The sequence below is a fragment of the Colletes gigas genome, unplaced genomic scaffold, assembly GCF_013123115.1.
Source record: "Colletes gigas isolate AHSC1104 unplaced genomic scaffold, ASM1312311v1 Colletes_gigas_Sc00007, whole genome shotgun sequence".
Classification (NCBI taxonomy): Eukaryota; Metazoa; Arthropoda; class Insecta; order Hymenoptera; family Colletidae; genus Colletes; species Colletes gigas.
Genome location: NW_025106636.1, coordinates 7,346,780 through 7,362,992, shown reverse-complemented (window position 1 = coordinate 7,362,992; position 16,213 = coordinate 7,346,780). Strand labels below are relative to the sequence as shown.

The following is a 16,213-nucleotide window of genomic DNA, read 5'->3' as shown; positions in this document are numbered from 1 at the left end:
CCTCTTTCGACCCCCCTCCGCCATCCGTTTGGCTTCTCTTTCTCCGTGCTTCTCTCTCCAACGACTGCGCGTCCCCTTATCCACCTCCTTGTCTCTCTCTCGCTGCTTTCTCCTCTCCACCTTCCCCTCTTCCCCCTCAACGAGCACGAATCTTTCCTCCGCAGTTTTATTTCGCGACACGCGTCCCATCGTTCGCAGAATTGCGACTCCGTGTAGAATTTCCCATCGTCGAATCGCGACACAGGACGACGGTCACGTGGCCCCCGTCGTTGATTACTCTTTGTCCCCCGGACTGGCGTCTCAATTTTCGGTATTTTATATTCGTTGCGTTTCAGCGTTAAGAAATTGATTATCGGTCTTTGACGTATAGTTTTCTTTTTCGTTCGAGGGAATTTATGGCTTCGGGAGATATTTTATAAGTAAGGGAGCCACGTGCTCGAGATTGGCGTACGGCTTCCCGGGAACAGGTATTGAAAAAATTAATTTTCTCGGGGATTCCCGGAACCCGTATTTCTTTATCCACGCCATAATCTTTTTAGAATTCGTTTCGATGCATCGTGCCCCATATTTCAAGCCATTCCATCCGCTGGTGCACTGCGTAAGGGTTAACTTCACGAGACAACGATCTCTGGCCCCGGTATCGAACCGAAGAATAAACGAACACTCAAAACTGCTCGATGTCCCCCTCCCTTCGGTGGAAAACGGGATATTCGCGTATACCTATGTAGACGTAGCTCGGCCAGGGGGTAATTGAAATCGGAGGAAACCGCTCGTGACGTTTCCCGCCGCTCCCGGACCGCGACGAAGCGGAACACAAATTTTATTACGGGCGCGCCTCTATCCACTTCGTTAGATACCACTTTGTTTATCATTCGCGGATATTAAAATCGTCGACGTGGGTTGCCCGCGTGTTGCTCCGCCCCCCGCCTTCCCCCACTGTCGGGTTTCGCGTGCACGTACACGCCGCGTCGCCGTCCGATTCCCATAAATCCGCGACCGTGTTTTTCGGTGGTCGTAAGCACGATGGAACCTCGCGTTTTCGAGATTAAAATCCGACGCTAAGAATTCCACGTTCGAGCGAGCCGATGGTCGTATCGAGCCGCGCTTTTCTACCCCAACCCTTCCGTCCCCCCCTTTCCGCTCCGCTCCTCGCCCGCAGCTTTTTTATTACTTTCCGCGGCCCGTTTATGAAATTACGGCGCGAATTTTTTCGCTAATTGCCGCGAGCAGAGCGGAGCGTCCTCGAGGCGGGCAATCGGAACGCTGGAGATTGATATAACTGGCGCGAAATTATGTCAAAGCGTACCCTGGGGGGAAAACGGTGTTATTGAACACCGGGAGGGGGGGAGGGGGGTTTTTTTTTTTTATTTTTAACTCGACGAGAAGCCCGATCGAATAATCGACGTTCAAATATTCACGATTAAACGCTTTGAACGAAAACTCGGGCTCGTCAGCGCTCTCGATCGGTTTTTCATTTGCACCGCGCGCTGTTGTTTCCACGGATGGGATCATTTCGGAATATTATATTGCAATCGATGCGTCGTTACGGCGCTAATGCGTGAATCGCTGAAAATAGAAGAAATTATGTCTCTGTTCGTCAACGTCGTTTTAGTTCGCCGCGTATTTACGCTATGCTAGTGTACGGGTTCTAAGAAAGAAATATGTGTCTCTAAATGTACCACGTTACATATTTTGCTTTCTAAAGTATCAGGAGGGATATGTTCGCTGATATTTCATTTATTCCGAATTTTTCAAGGGCCAAAGGGAATAATCGCAACGATGCGTAGATGGCCGCGATCACAGAATATGTCGGCACGATCAAAGGGCATACCTTTGCGTGAAACATGCCAGCAACCCCCCTCAGATTCATATCAAACAATGACTGAACCTGTAATCGGCATAAGCAAGCAGTGGAATATTGTCTGAAGAAGAATAGAAAACCGTGAGTCCTTGTTCCAAGTCTAATGGTAATAAAAATAACGCTAATTTTGATAATGGTAAAGACGTCAGGGGAGAAAATTGTATTACATATTTATTTAAGAGGTAAACGTGGTAATTTTAAAGGAACGTTGCATTTGAATTGCTGAATGGGATCAATAAAATATGAAATTTCTATGACGTCTGATGTCGTGGAAGAGGTTTCCCAACTCCTTCCTGACCACGTTGGTCCAATTAACGTTGTAGATGCGATAACGAGTAGCCCCCGTTTAATTTATCGTACGATGAAACGACTGTTCGCTACAAATTGCAATATTCTTCCGAGATTCGTTTGTCTCGCGTCACCGAACAGCATGACCGATGCCTCTGTTATTAAGGGGCGAGAAGCATACAAATATTTTCGTTACGATTAGTCGTGGGCAATGCGGAACGTCCGACTGCACCTGCATCTCTGAAACCAACACCATACATCATAACTTCGATCACGGGTCAGCCACCGGCGCAGGAAGAGCTTCAATAACGATGCAATCTCATTCAGACAGTGGCTAGCATTGGGTATGAACGAACACCCCTCGCGAGTTCATCCGAACAAGCCACCAAAATATTCCTAGAAATATTTAATTAAAACTTCGGTCGTTTCGTAGTTCAGTGACTTTTTTGATGGTTTAAAAATTTATTAATGTTTGCAAGAGCCTTCCCCTTTAGTTAATTTTAATAAAATTTTGATTTAGAAATACTTTCTACCCATTTTATTCATAAAAAATATCATGTCGAGGACTTGTACATTTTTTAATAATAACTTGTCCTCGAGTGGGGTAGCAAAGGACTCTTCAGAGATTTCGATCGTAAATTTTTCATCGTTTGCTCGGTCTATGGCCGTTGCTAATCGCGACCACGAATATACATGTCGTAAAAAGCATAACCGCTTCACAGAAACGAAGTATAGACGTGGGGATTCACGCAGAGGGGTTGCGTACAGCATTCATAACATCAGACGGGGTAATAAAAGTCAGCACTCCCTCCCGCACTTTCCGCTGCGTCCCCCCTGCCCCACCTTCGACTCGAGAACAGGAGGGGTCACAGAGGCACGTAGGTGAATCAAAAAGCGACAAGGGTGGGACGACGCGGGTCATATTATTCTGTAACGTCGCCTGATCCTTTGCCTACGGATTTTTCTCATAAACGTGTACGTATCTTTTTATATGTACTGCCTGCATAATCGACGTTAACAATATGGCTACCGCGATTAAATTCAAACGATAGTTTGAATTCTGTTAATACCAAAGCATAATAACAATTTATCTATTCGGTTAATTTTAATTAGGATACTGATGAACTCCCCCCAAAGGTCAATTCATCAAACCTCAGATGCGACTAGGCATACAAAACTTGACCTAGAAGTAAATAAATTGCACAAGAACAAAACGTGATTAAATAGTAAATTAAAATCATTTGTTTAAAAAGGTAAAATGAATACATTTCACGACTAGACTTTCCACAATTTTCCACATTTTAGTCTCTTGCATTTTATCTCTTTGACAAAATGGTATTAATTTACACGTTATCTGGTCCACTGTAAATGTTCTACTCTAAGAAAAATATACATAATCTATACTTTGTTGAAAATTAATTTTTTGTCTTAATAATTCACAGTTTTGTCTCTTTGTTTATTGAATGACCATGTTATTTGTTCGATGTTTCTTGCAAGCTCAGGAATTTTTTAACGCAAACTTTAGCATGATCGAGCATGCTGCACCCGGCGATCAACGTGTCGACGAGTCAAATAAGCATCAGGAATTTCAGCGCCGATTCATTAAACGTGTCTCGTGCGCGCAGGGGTGCAGGTTCAAAGTGGCCGTGGCCGATTAAAGGGAAGAACGATCCTATCTTCGACAGTCACTTTGTCCCCCTCTCCACCTGAATATAATCCCCCTGTTGTATACTGCCATCGTCCCCCATGTCGCCAGGGGTCAAGTGTTTCCATCCACTTGAGCGCGTGGTGCGTTAGGGGAAGGACACGGACCGAAAGAATCGCAACTATTTCATTTCGGGGCAGATTAGACGGATTAGCGACCGACGACACGGCGAAACGCTATTTAGAACTGTCAGTTACGCGACTGCATTCCATGGGGACTGCCGAAGAATATTATTTTTCCGAAATCGTTCGCCCGACGCCGCAAAAACTTTCATGCCTGGTTCAGAGGAGGGTTATTACGGCCTTTGTGCTCCCCTTTTGTGCTCCCGTCGACTGGGAAAACCCTTATTTGAAGCAAAGTTGAACAGGGTCCATTTGTATTTTTATACATTTTTTCTGTATTTTCAGAATACAGAAAACACCGTGTATAAGGCCAAAAGACGATGAACCGAATTAACTGTAAACATTTATGCAAAATAAGGGGTTTGAAATTTTTAAGTGGACGCGAAATGTTTCAGATCCGTGTACAGTATCAATGCTCGCCATCGTGTTCGTTAATTAAGTACCCCTTTGAGCTTGTAATATCTTTATCTATGCATGAACCTTTCGTTTTAAACGAAGGGGTTAAGCCGAAAATCGGATTCGGACGTTTAGTTTAGAGCGACGTTGCAGGCCTGCTACAAATGTATCCGGCTAAAGAATATCCAGGTAATGAATGGCGACTTTAACGAGAGAAAAACAAGTTACACGTATAAACTGAAGCATTGTGAACAGTTAACGAGCAATCAGCCCATTGAAATGCCAACTATTTTTTTTTTTACTTAACCGAACGTATTTAATTTTCAAACCTGCAAGTTACGTACAATTTTTTTAATTGTTCTCAAAACATAATTATATTAATTATAATAATAGAAGATAACACAAAATTTCTAATATATCAACTCTGACAGTTCTAATCTAATGAAACTAGAAAAAATAAATTCCAAATTTCGATTTTGATCAAGGATAAAGTCGAGTAAAGAGTACCATGCATTTTCAAGCGATTTGAATTTCGTGTGAAAACACTAGCCGAGACACTTCAAATTATGAGAAAAGGCGCTACGTGACGTCACTATTGCAAGCTCAAATAAAAAATTCAACTACCATTGTTTGAAGAGAAAGAAACTTACATATATTGTTTATTTTCAATAATTTCGCAGTTTCAATGAGATTAATTTTTATTTAATTACATATTTCTATTAATTTTACTGTAATTCGTACCGAAAATATATATATAGCTGTCTAGCTTCAACGGTTTCGCGCGAGGATTGCTGGGTAAATTATTGCAAATCCTTATTCCCCACGGGTGATCGGAAGCGTACGGATCGATGTCGCATCTTGAGATAAAATATTCAATTATTTCTTAAATATTTCTTGTTGTAACTGTTTTAAAGTGTGTAACGATCCCCAGAAAATACTTGTGTTATTCTATACATGATTTATATTCTTCTTAAAAGGTACAGTATATTTTCATTTGTTTCAGCACGTAATCGAATCAATGTATTTCACAGTTTCAAATTTATAATTGTTTGTTTCATATTAATTTCGCTTTGATTGTATGATTTTCACGAAACGAACAATTCTTTTGTTGATAATAGTTCTTGTATTTAACTTATTTTCATTTTGTCCAGGTGCTGAATCTATTATGTGAATCGATCATCGCACCCTGCCGTGGATTCTTGCTTGCGTTCGAATTTCTACAATTGGTGAGTCGCATTTTTTAATTATTTTTACGAAAAAGAAAGGCAAAAAATGTTTATAAATAGCGAAGTATAAAATGGACATATATTTTAAATATTTTATGACATACAAAAGTTTACATTCATGGCAGTTCTGCTAAGTTATCTTGTATAAATATAACGTGTACTGCTATCCAAGCATTTTTGATAAAATATAAATTTTTTAAGTTTACAATTTAAAAAAATTCCAAGTCGATTCTATAATTTATGTTTACAAAGACGTTGCATACACATTTGTTTCATTACGGTTTCATTAAGCATGTTTGCAACAAAATACAAGTTTATCCTATTAATATGTGTATTTATAATTATTATGAAGCATTAGATATAATGTGAGAAACTTATACGTTTATGTAAATGTTATGTCGTCTGGCATTCGACTAAAAAATTTTAAATTATAAAGCACTTCGTAGATATGATAAGAATGTGCATAGCAATTGAAACATTTTATTTTCCAGTGTTATTATAGAAACTCAGTAGATCACTCACTGACTGCATATTTTAAACATTTTTTATATTCAATCGTTTGTTTATCATGTTTCAGAAATATTAGAGAAACTTTTAATGATAGACTTTTAACGTAGGCTATAAAAAAAAAGTAATTTTGAAAACATTTACAGATATTTTAAATATTGTACACCTCTAATGAAATATTAACATTTAATTACTTACATGATATTAACAACAGAATATTATTTTTGACAAAAAACTCAAGTTACTTATTATAAATGACTAATTTTATTTATCTTTTATAAAAAATATGAAACTATTTTGGTAAAAAATCTATTATTACAAGTTTCTGCAATTGGTTTAAAGTATTATATAATATATAATATAATTGAAAAATCACAGTTCTCTTAGTAGTTAAATACATAAATATTTAATAATTCTATATACTTATGCTGTGCATTATGCATTGCAATGTAAAATAAAAATACAATCAGTTACATCTCATTAAAGATTTATCTTAGGTTAATCCATAAGATCATGTACATTCATATCGTATTTTTTCTTCCATTATCTTGTTTAGTTAGCATAGTTTCTGTTTTCATAATTGTTGTGTATCTAACATTGGATGTTAATTGACAGTAAGTTATGACAATGGATTGTTATCAAGTTTAATACACATTATATGTATATATGAATGAAGTACTAAATACAGTGTTATAATTTTTTGAAAATAAGAAGATAAAAGGAAAACATTTATTCTAGTTACAATATTTTATCTCAAAACCAGTATTATTTTGTGAAAATAAAATTTAAAATTTCTGTTAAGGTAATACAAAGTAAATAATTATTTCTCTATCTCATATTTTGATAAATGCACATGAATTTATGAACTACCTAATATTATTTCAAATTATTATAAATTATATGATATTTGTCTACATTATTAATAATTAAAAATAATACTAATGATTTAAATATTGACATTTTTGTTTATCTGTGTAAAATATTGCAAAAATTACATCAGTTTTAATGAAAAAGCATATTAAGTATGAAATTTTAATTTTTTATTTACCTTTAAAAAGCAAAATGATTCCTACTGAAATATTTATTCCAACAAGCAAATTGCATTTATTGAACAGTAGGATAAGCAGTTATTCCATAACATATGCTCTAGTTTTTTGTTAGATATGAATGTAGTATTCTCTTAAAAAGTCCAAGGCAGACAAAACATTTCATTAGTATAAAAAATGAATGCATATAAATATAATATATACGCCTATATTTTAATATTATAGCGTATGCTGCTAATAATTTTTAAATATTCCATTTATGCATCATTGATCTTTGGTAACTTTTAGTTAGCAGCTTTTACAGTCATTTTACCAGCGTGGTGATGCTTGTGGTAAATTTTGTGGAATTAGTAATGACGGTCCACTGTTATAATAATGCAAAAATTTATATGAAAGATAACGAAGAAAGTATTACTAATTGAAATTAAAATTTACATACCTCCATGCAATAAGAGGAGTGAGCCTTTCTGTTAGTCTTTGGTAATTCCTTTCTAATTCTCGTTGATAATCACGCTGATCTGGACCAATTAGATTTTTGTTCCTTCTCAAGGCATCGAGACACTTCTTTGAAAAATCTTTAAAACATAAACGTAGTTTATGCTGCAATTTCGTGGGCTGTGCATTTTGTTCACGCAATCCAGAAAGAAATACAACTGCAACTTCTGCGGGTCCTTGATTAACTGTGGTTCCGATACAACCTTGTAACACCATTTGTAACATCTTTGCATCAGGTGGTTCTTGAGCCGTAGCTGCAGCAACCTAAATGAAATTTAGATAAATAGAATAAAAGAATTAAATTAAATTTTACTACACTTTTGAATTATGCATACCTCTGCAGTTTTCTTTTGTATGTCTTCAATAGCAACCTCAATTGGACTTAAGACTATTTGCTTTCTAGCAACCACGCGAATCCTTGTTTTCAAGTACGGGAAGTGTGTAGCCACTGTTAGAATTGTTTTACGCTTACACTGTTCCCTCAATTCTCCATGAGCCTTACCACCAGGTGTAAAAGGTGTTGCATACACAAATCGTTCTAAAAATAATTTTAAGTGATGACAATAACGCATAAATTGTTTAAATTTAAATTATTTAAACCAATACTTACTGATATTAAAATTTCGATGAAAAATAGTTGGTCTGTGCCTAAGTTCGTGTGGTTCAAAGTATGGTTCTACGTAAGTAATTTGAACATAGGCCTTATCTGGTTCTAATTTATTAGGGTCTACAGGATTCGAGTCTTTTATTATCACGATATTCTCTGCGCCAAATCTTTCAGCATAAAAATTCTCGAGTCTCGAAAATATTTCTGGTAATTTTGTTAAGGTTGGTTCTTTATAAACAAATTCGTCACCAGCCAGATCTCCGAATCGTCCTCCATAAAATCCCACTCTAAAGTATGTGCCGAATACTCGCTTCCCTGCTAATTGTTCTACGCGTGTATACGCTTCGTGAAGCTTCCTATAATTAGAAAAGCTCAAGTTAGTACATTAATAAATCTCAACAGTTTTCGTTAGCACTTTGACAATACCCATGAATGTTGGCTAGTTTTTTGTAATCGTGGGCAGCCTCTGCTATTGGAAGTAACACTCTATACACGTCAGGGATAGCCTCGTACATTCCAGCTGCATGGAAAGAACTGGCTGCATGCTCGAGTAAGCCAGCTAACCCACTTTCTGAAAAGTCTGGTCCTAAACATAAACCTTCCTCTCTTCTAGCCAATACGTCGTCTCCAACAGCACTTTCCTCTAGAGCATTTGGCGTGACAGGACATAGAGCAACAGCTCCCACTGGTCGACCTCCACCCCCTGGTTCTAACAGATGTAAATATTCTGCTACCAACGCAGCACTATGTACAAGGCACATAGCAGCCTCCGTATGATTTTTTCTTTCCATATGTTGTTGAGCCATATTTGCCAACCATGTGAGTCTAAGATCTGGCGATCCTTGATAGCCCTTTGCAATTCTACAGAATTAATTTTTAACATTAAATAATATTTCTTTTTTCAAAATTTTTATGTTGTTATATTACACTTTAAAGAATTAGATTTCAGATTTTGTTTATTATTTTGAAGATTGCTTATGCTATTCATATTATTATTATAAATATTATAAATTTACCTGTACATGAGGTCCAAGAGCATTTCAGGATCCTCTTGGAATTCCTTCATTTTAACAGTGTCAGACAGTATCATGTGTAGATTGAACAAAAGATCCTTTACTTGTTCTGGAAAACTCGTATCAGCCAATTCTGTATCTCTCTCAGCATACACTAGTACAGTTTTCAATGCTCTTCTAAGTGCTCCTTCGCTAGGTGCTCTTCCTCTTCCAACAAGAGCCGATAAAGACGTTGTAACTTGCATTTTAACTCGCGCAAAATTCTAAAATCATCACATTGTGCATTCAGGTAACATATTTTATTAATCGAAGGAAATATTCTTGAAACACTTACGTTACCAATTTCAAAATTTTGACGCATCAGTAAATAAAGACTGGCTGCAGCATGGCTGCGAACAGCACTTAAAGGAGAGCTACATCTAGTGAGTAATGTTAAACACAGATCGCCACATCTTTCACTCTCTTCGTCAAATAGAGCACTGTGATATTTAAACACTAATGCTCGTTGTGTATTGAACATGTGTTGCAATACGGATGTACTTTGATTTCTGGCTAATGCTCTTAAAAGAACTTTTAATACTGCTCCTACAACTGCGCCTGCATCGTTACACAAATTTATGTTTGAAGGGATACAAAAATATAGATAGAGTGTAATATTAAGTTGAGTATTTACCTCCTCCGCCATCAGCCTGTACAACTATTTCTAAAGCATCCAAAACAACAAGGGAAGCTTCAGCTGCTAAAGCACCTTCTATGTGGGCATCTTGCTCCACAGCTCTCCCTTCGGATTGTTCGCAAGACCTTCGAGAATAGGAATTAGTTGTCTAGTCTCGTGATTCGAATCTTGATAAATACTCAATAACATACCTGTAAGGCATTTGGTCTTTACGCCACCTTAATTTGTCACCGGTCATTCTCTCCTTCCTGCGTAGCATCATTTCGCTTCTGGCGCTCCCTTGACCGAGAATAACATCTTCCAACCTAGATCTAATATCGCTGGTAGCAGCAGCTTGTGGCGGTAGTCTCTTCAGCGCTTTCTTGCCCTTGTATTCGAAAGCTGCCGTGGCGATATTCAGAACCTGAAGAAGGCACAATATACGCCTGGAACTCAGCTCCGAGCACCATTGCACCAGCGCCGACTGTTCCAATCCTTTAAGTACCCACAACACGCACATCAAGAGATGTCGCGTGGCCTCTGAACTCAAAGAAACTCTGCACTGAGTTCCTGCCGTCTCTGCCGACACACCTCCAGCTATGGCCAGAGCCACGGATTGCGTGATGGACGCAGCTTCGTCCGGATACACGCTCTTGTCTTTGGAATCCCAATGGTACAATTGAGGCAAAGCATCCATTATGATGTTTAGAAGTGGCAGATAGAGAGCAGCGACTCTAGCTCTAGCAGCGGGATCAGAATACCTCGAATCTACGTCGTGGTACGCCATTAGATGTCGAACGGTTCCGATAGCTTTGTTTTGGAGCATCGGATTTGGTATTTCCAACGTGTTCGATAGATCGGATAAAACGATTCCAACTAAAAAGTGTTGTTGTCGGAACTCTTGGCTGAGCTCAGAGAATCTGGCACGATCCCCAGGAACAAGGGTAGATATTAAACTGCCCGAGCTACCCGTGGATGGACTGGGGGATGCTGGTGCCGATCCTGACGTGTATCCAGTACCAAAAGGAAGATTCAGAGCCACGTAGTGCTCATGGGAGCATACGGTGCGCACGAGATCCAGCTTGAGCGCGAAGAGAGCAGCCGAATCAGGAATATGCATGGACGCGTCCGACAAAGAGCAACACGCGGCGCGAATCAGAGACAAAACGAATCCTCTGTCCATTATCGACAGCAAATCGGAAAGGAAGTTACCGAGACTCGATATCAAATTATTGGGTACTCTGGTTTCCTTCCCGCATCTGGATATCACTTCAGAAGTTAATGCCGCGGTGAGCGTCGCTACGTCGTCGCAGAATTGAGGAGAGAATCTTGACTTTCGCGGGGCATCCAGTATTCCTATTTCCGACAGTGTCACGACCATCGAGCGAACAATCAGTTCTAAGAAAAACCAGGAATACGTAACAGCCAAATCTCGTGCTTGGCCTGTGGATACGACCCAATGCAGCGCCAGTTCCTCGTGCAAAAGTCTCCTCGTGGGCTGACTGTTTATGGAAGGCGATTCTTGGCGCATGGACGCGGTTCGATCGAGCCCTCGAGAGTGTACTTCCATTTCCAGGTCTTCCAGAGGTAGATCAGGATTGCTTTGAGCTCGCACGATACCTGGAGTGTGCGACATTCTTGGTAAAGAGCACTGATATGCAACGTATGTAGCCAAGAGGGCGTGCCTTCCATGCGCATCTAATTGACCATCCGGTAGATTGGTTATATTTCGAACCAATAGGCCTATAGCCTCGAAAACCGTGGCTGCCACGTTGAGGGGTTGAGACGGTAATGTTGGAGGACGTACTAGAAGCGATATTAACTGGTCCAGTAGTTGAGGTAGCGATCGCACTAAAGCAGAATGCGATGCCCTTGCCAATTCCAAGAGTGCAGATTTTAGTTCGGATTCCATTCCGGCTTCGCCGATACGCGGAGGCACTTGGCCAGTTTCCAAGAATCCGCACAGCGATAGAAATCTGTAATTCGATTTCAATTTAACGTTTGTTCTTCGATATCTGGGAAACTTTGTGTCAGAATTATACCTGTCGATGTATTTATCTTGCGGATGGACGCTAGAGACTGGTTCTAAAATTACTGTGAAGACTCCTCTGTGGGCATCCACCCATCTTGTACCCGGTAAAAGAACGTCAGGCGCGATGTAGGAATAATTTGCTGGGGGTGGATCTAGCATTGCTGGAAGACTGAATTCGCCAGACTGTAGATGTCCGTCTCTCAAGAGCGGCAACCACTAAATATGTACATTAGATTGAGTGCTTAAACCCCCCTAGTATAAATTTTAAGTTTGTGTATTTACCGTGTACGCCACAGCAGTTTCGACATTCGGTTGTTCCACCTTCTTTTGGCAACTGATGTGGTAGAAAGTGAACAACAAATGGTGTTTCGCGCTCAGGTCCGCGGGAAGACGAATTTTTACTTCATCGTAAAAATTTGGATTTTTATTATGATATGATACGGACGTGAAGCACTCGTGGGTCATTTCGGGGCACGATGATCTTCCAAAAATAGCTGTAAGAGCATCAGATTCTTGTTCGCCGCCCATCAGTTGCATTCTTACAGCGATGTTTCGAGCAGAACCGGTTCTAGAGCTAAAATTTGCTTCCTGAAACGAGTAGTTTATGTTTGATGCGGCTTAGCAACTGTCTTCAATTAACGTAAAGTAACAAATGCTAATTTACTTTTGGGTAAATGTAAAGCAGATTACGATACGTTAAATCCGGCGACACAACTTCGCTCGGGAACTCGAGTATTTCTTTGACCGGTCGACTTTTTTCGTCTGGATAGGGCACCAGTCTTCTGAGATCAGAGTCTAAACATCTAGGCAATTCTTCAGGCCTGGGACTAAGATCTAATTTCAGTATACCTGGTAGGCACTTCAGTCGTTTCAAATTAGAACCAGGTCTTCGTAGTTCTACTAGAAGTTTATAGAGATCTTCATCTCTCAGGCGTTCGCTTTCTTGTTTAAAGAAACTCGAAACAGTCAATGTAATAGGCCTAGACAAGAAATTATGCATCGTAGAAGCGGCAGATGTTTATAGTGGATCGTATAATTTAAAATACTTACCTAAATGTGTCGAGGCAGTTGGCAAAGTCGTCTGGCGACCAACTGCGTCGTTTGTCGGAGCTCCGTCTTTCGAGAGAGCCTCTTCGAGTTGGTGGTTCTACTTTTTTACGCCACTGCTCGAGTCCACTCGATTTTCTATCTAATGATCCAGCACTTCCGGTACTATCTGTATCCCCGCCACCTCCAATCACCCCAGAAAGATGGATGGCAGTCCACGCGAGTGGCATTCTGTATCTACCCAAGCGTTCACATGCAGCTGCAGCTGCAGCTTTTACCTATTTTGAGAAAATGTTTTTTTTATTTTAGTAAAGTTGAAGTGATCCTCGTCTTAATTATTTGTAGATCAGCCAATCACCTTATCTTTATTTTTATCTTCGCGTACATACGGTTCGGCACATTCCGAAATATCACCTTGCAATACTTTGTCCAGTCTAACAACCAAGAATAAATCTGGACTCGGTTTACTGATGCTCATGACACAACTTCTTGCCAAAGTACTAGCATCACTGTACGCAATGTGACTGCCAAGCATCCTTTTCAAACCCTCCGAATTCATGTCCACGTAAAAGTTTTCAGATACCTGTAGTTTTTCAGTAAAAGTGAATGACATACATGTTATTTATCTTTCAAAATTGAAAGTTTCCAAATACCTTCTTCTTTTCTCTGGCATCGTATAATGCCAGGCTTGCAAAGATTGGTTCCACTTCCAATTCCAGTTTCAATTGAAGACATTTCACGAGAATTTTGTGAGAAAATGGTTCTGTAGGTTCTGGTGCAGCACCAATTTCTTGCCATTCATCATCCGGCGAAGCTGGAGGTGCATAAAGTGGAAACAGTGCTTCCTAAAATTAGTATCAACATATAGAATTACCAAAAACATTAATTCCTTTATGTGTAATATTTAATACTTACTTGACGATCTTCCGAGCGTTTTTGCTCGTTCATCTGGTCGATAGTTTCGGGGCAGACGCGATCCAATAAGCTCGGAAGAAGAGGGTCATGTTGTGAATGCCTTAAATCTAAACTTGCCCAAGACCCTCTTGGTGTATCACCACAATTTGATAAATCCTCCTCTTCGTTCGGTGATCCAGAGCCATTTGTATCTTCTTGATCCACCTGTTTTACGTTTATTTTAAATCTGCATTGTAATTATCTTTATATATATATGTATGTATTTCATTAGTCAAGCACCTCAAAATCTTGTCTTGGGGTATCCTGTAATAGTCTATCTCTTGCAATAGGAGACACTCTACGTTTATATTTTCTCTGTACCACTACCCAGTCAGAAGTAAAACTTTCTATACATCTTCTAACATAAGGAGATACCGTGTCCCTAAAATTAATACTTGTTAATTAAGACTACAATAACACTAGTTCTACTCGTTTTAAAATAAGTCTTACAATGACTCATAGGGCACAATGGGTTCTTCTGTTCGAATTTTCCTTTTTACAACAGTTAACTCGACATCTCCTGGTGGAAAGTCTAATATTGATTTCAAAGGGTCACGGTCAATGGCTGTCTGATGTTGGGCTAAGAATTCTTCATAGTCTAAAGGCTCTAGTACCTCACATAGTGATATCTTAAAAAGACAAGTTCATAGTTAGATTAATACAAATAGTATAAATATTCAAAATTACATATATAAAGTATTGTATGTCACATACTGTGGAGGAAAAACCTGAGAATGAACTTCCACTTTTTGATAATTCTCTAGAATATGAGGTAGAAGTAGCAATTTGTCTTCGTACATCAGCAGCATGCTGTTTACTCAGTTTCTGAGTAAAAGCCCGCTGTACGGATGACATTATAAATGCCGTGGTAAAATACTCCTTGGATGAAATCCTAAACAAACATGAAAGATTAAATAAATTTAATTACATAGTTGTAAGTGCAATGTAATATTAACACTTGCAATTAAGATTTTGTTACAGATTTCTATTCAATTTCACTTCTATACATTGATGATTCAATAAAGCTTTGCATTGTTTAATTGAATCATTATTGAAACAGTTGCATGCACAACGTTTAAAGCATTCAGTAAAGCATGCAATTAACATGAATTTACTAAAGACTGATGTACAATATTGAAAAGTTATACGTACGTGACTTTATGTTTACTAAACGTTCATTATATAAAAATTACGAACACGTTCGAGTCAATATTTCAATATTTTGACAGTTCTTGTCATAAACTTTTACTGCCCAGGGCTATTGCATTCAGGAAGCCAAAATTCCCATTCACATTGTAGGAGTATAGACTGGAAACCTTAAGGGAGAAAGTTATGGTTGCCTCCCTGATTTTTAGCGCTACCTGATGGCTGGAATTACAAGCTACGTTCTTCGATTATTTAATTCCTTCTTTTTTATGTTAAAAGATCGTCAAACACGATGAAGATTAATCAATTTGCGACACTTGTACATCAGTTATTGAAATTGTATTCGCGTCTATATAATTTAGGAACTTTTAACGCTTTGGCGTTGGATTTGCATGGGGCGTCTAGTTACAAATGCTTTAAGTTTTTACCCTAGCTTTCACATACTGGGTGACGCAATAAAACACGATCTTCACGAGTAATTAATACAGTAAAATTTCGATTATCCGGCATACTCGGTCCTGAGGCAATTTACACAAGGGTACAGAAATGAACAAAAGAAGGAAGTGCGACAGAAAATGAAATTACAGAAACATTTCTGGCCACACATTATATTTTCGGTATTGAATTTTTTTCTCGAAAGTGCACCGGATTTCGGAGGTATGTCTATTCACCAAAAATGATCGCAATTCACCCCTCTAGCTAAGAATAATTTTTTTAGAACGCTTTGAATTTTTTTAATTTCGTCGAAAAATTTTTGGACCTATTGAATTATTTTTCTCGAAAGCGCGCCGGATTTCGGAGGTATGTCTATTCACTAGAAATCATTGTAATTCACCCCTCTGGCTAAGAATATTTTTTTTAGAACGCTTTGAAATTTTTTAATTTCGCCGAAAAATTTTCGAACCTATTGAATTTTTTCCCCGAACGTGCGTAGGAATTCGGAGGTATGTCTATTGACCAAAAATGATTGTAATTGACCCCCGAAACCAGAAATAATTTTTCCAGAACGATTTGAAACTTTTCATTTTCGCTGAAAAATTCCTGTATTTCGATCATTATTTTTGAAACTGATCTTGTTAAAAGTGGTGCAACGTAGCAGTGAAACAGTTTTTC

At 38.6% G+C, this 16,213-nt stretch overlaps 1 protein-coding gene across 1 annotated transcript; it reads right to left on the bottom strand.

Moving 5' to 3' along the window:
- Positions 1-7,303: 7,303 nt before the first annotated feature.
- On the bottom strand, positions 7,304-15,218 carry LOC122396079 (dedicator of cytokinesis protein 7). The gene is made up of 20 exons (XM_043394195.1): positions 15,107-15,218; positions 14,669-14,846; positions 14,405-14,583; positions 14,195-14,336; positions 13,916-14,119; positions 13,654-13,845; positions 13,359-13,583; positions 13,004-13,278; positions 12,618-12,933; positions 12,236-12,541; positions 11,964-12,169; positions 10,134-11,897; positions 9,940-10,067; positions 9,601-9,863; positions 9,270-9,529; positions 8,680-9,114; positions 8,257-8,609; positions 7,982-8,184; positions 7,591-7,910; positions 7,304-7,515 (listed from the first exon to the last, which is right to left on the bottom strand). Exons 2-20 carry the CDS (start codon positions 14,807-14,809, stop codon positions 7,461-7,463), a joined length of 5,967 nt encoding a protein of 1,988 aa, XP_043250130.1. The 5' UTR covers positions 14,810-14,846; positions 15,107-15,218; the 3' UTR covers positions 7,304-7,460.
- Between the last annotated feature and the right edge of the window lie 995 nt (positions 15,219-16,213).

What these genes read in the sequence shown, in the direction of transcription:
- LOC122396079 (XM_043394195.1), bottom strand. Translation starts at nt 14,809, where the DNA reads ATGTCATCCGTACAGCGGGCTTTTACTCAGAAACTGAGTAAACAGCAT. An exon ending in ATTGTGCCCTATGAGTCATT is followed by an intron (nt 14,337 to 14,404) that starts GTAAGACTTATT and finishes TATTAATTTTAG; the next exon opens with GGACACGGTATCTCCTTATG. An exon ending in AAAATTTTGAAATTGGTAAC is followed by an intron (nt 9,530 to 9,600) that starts GTAAGTGTTTCA and finishes TGATGATTTTAG; the next exon opens with AATTTTGCGCGAGTTAAAAT.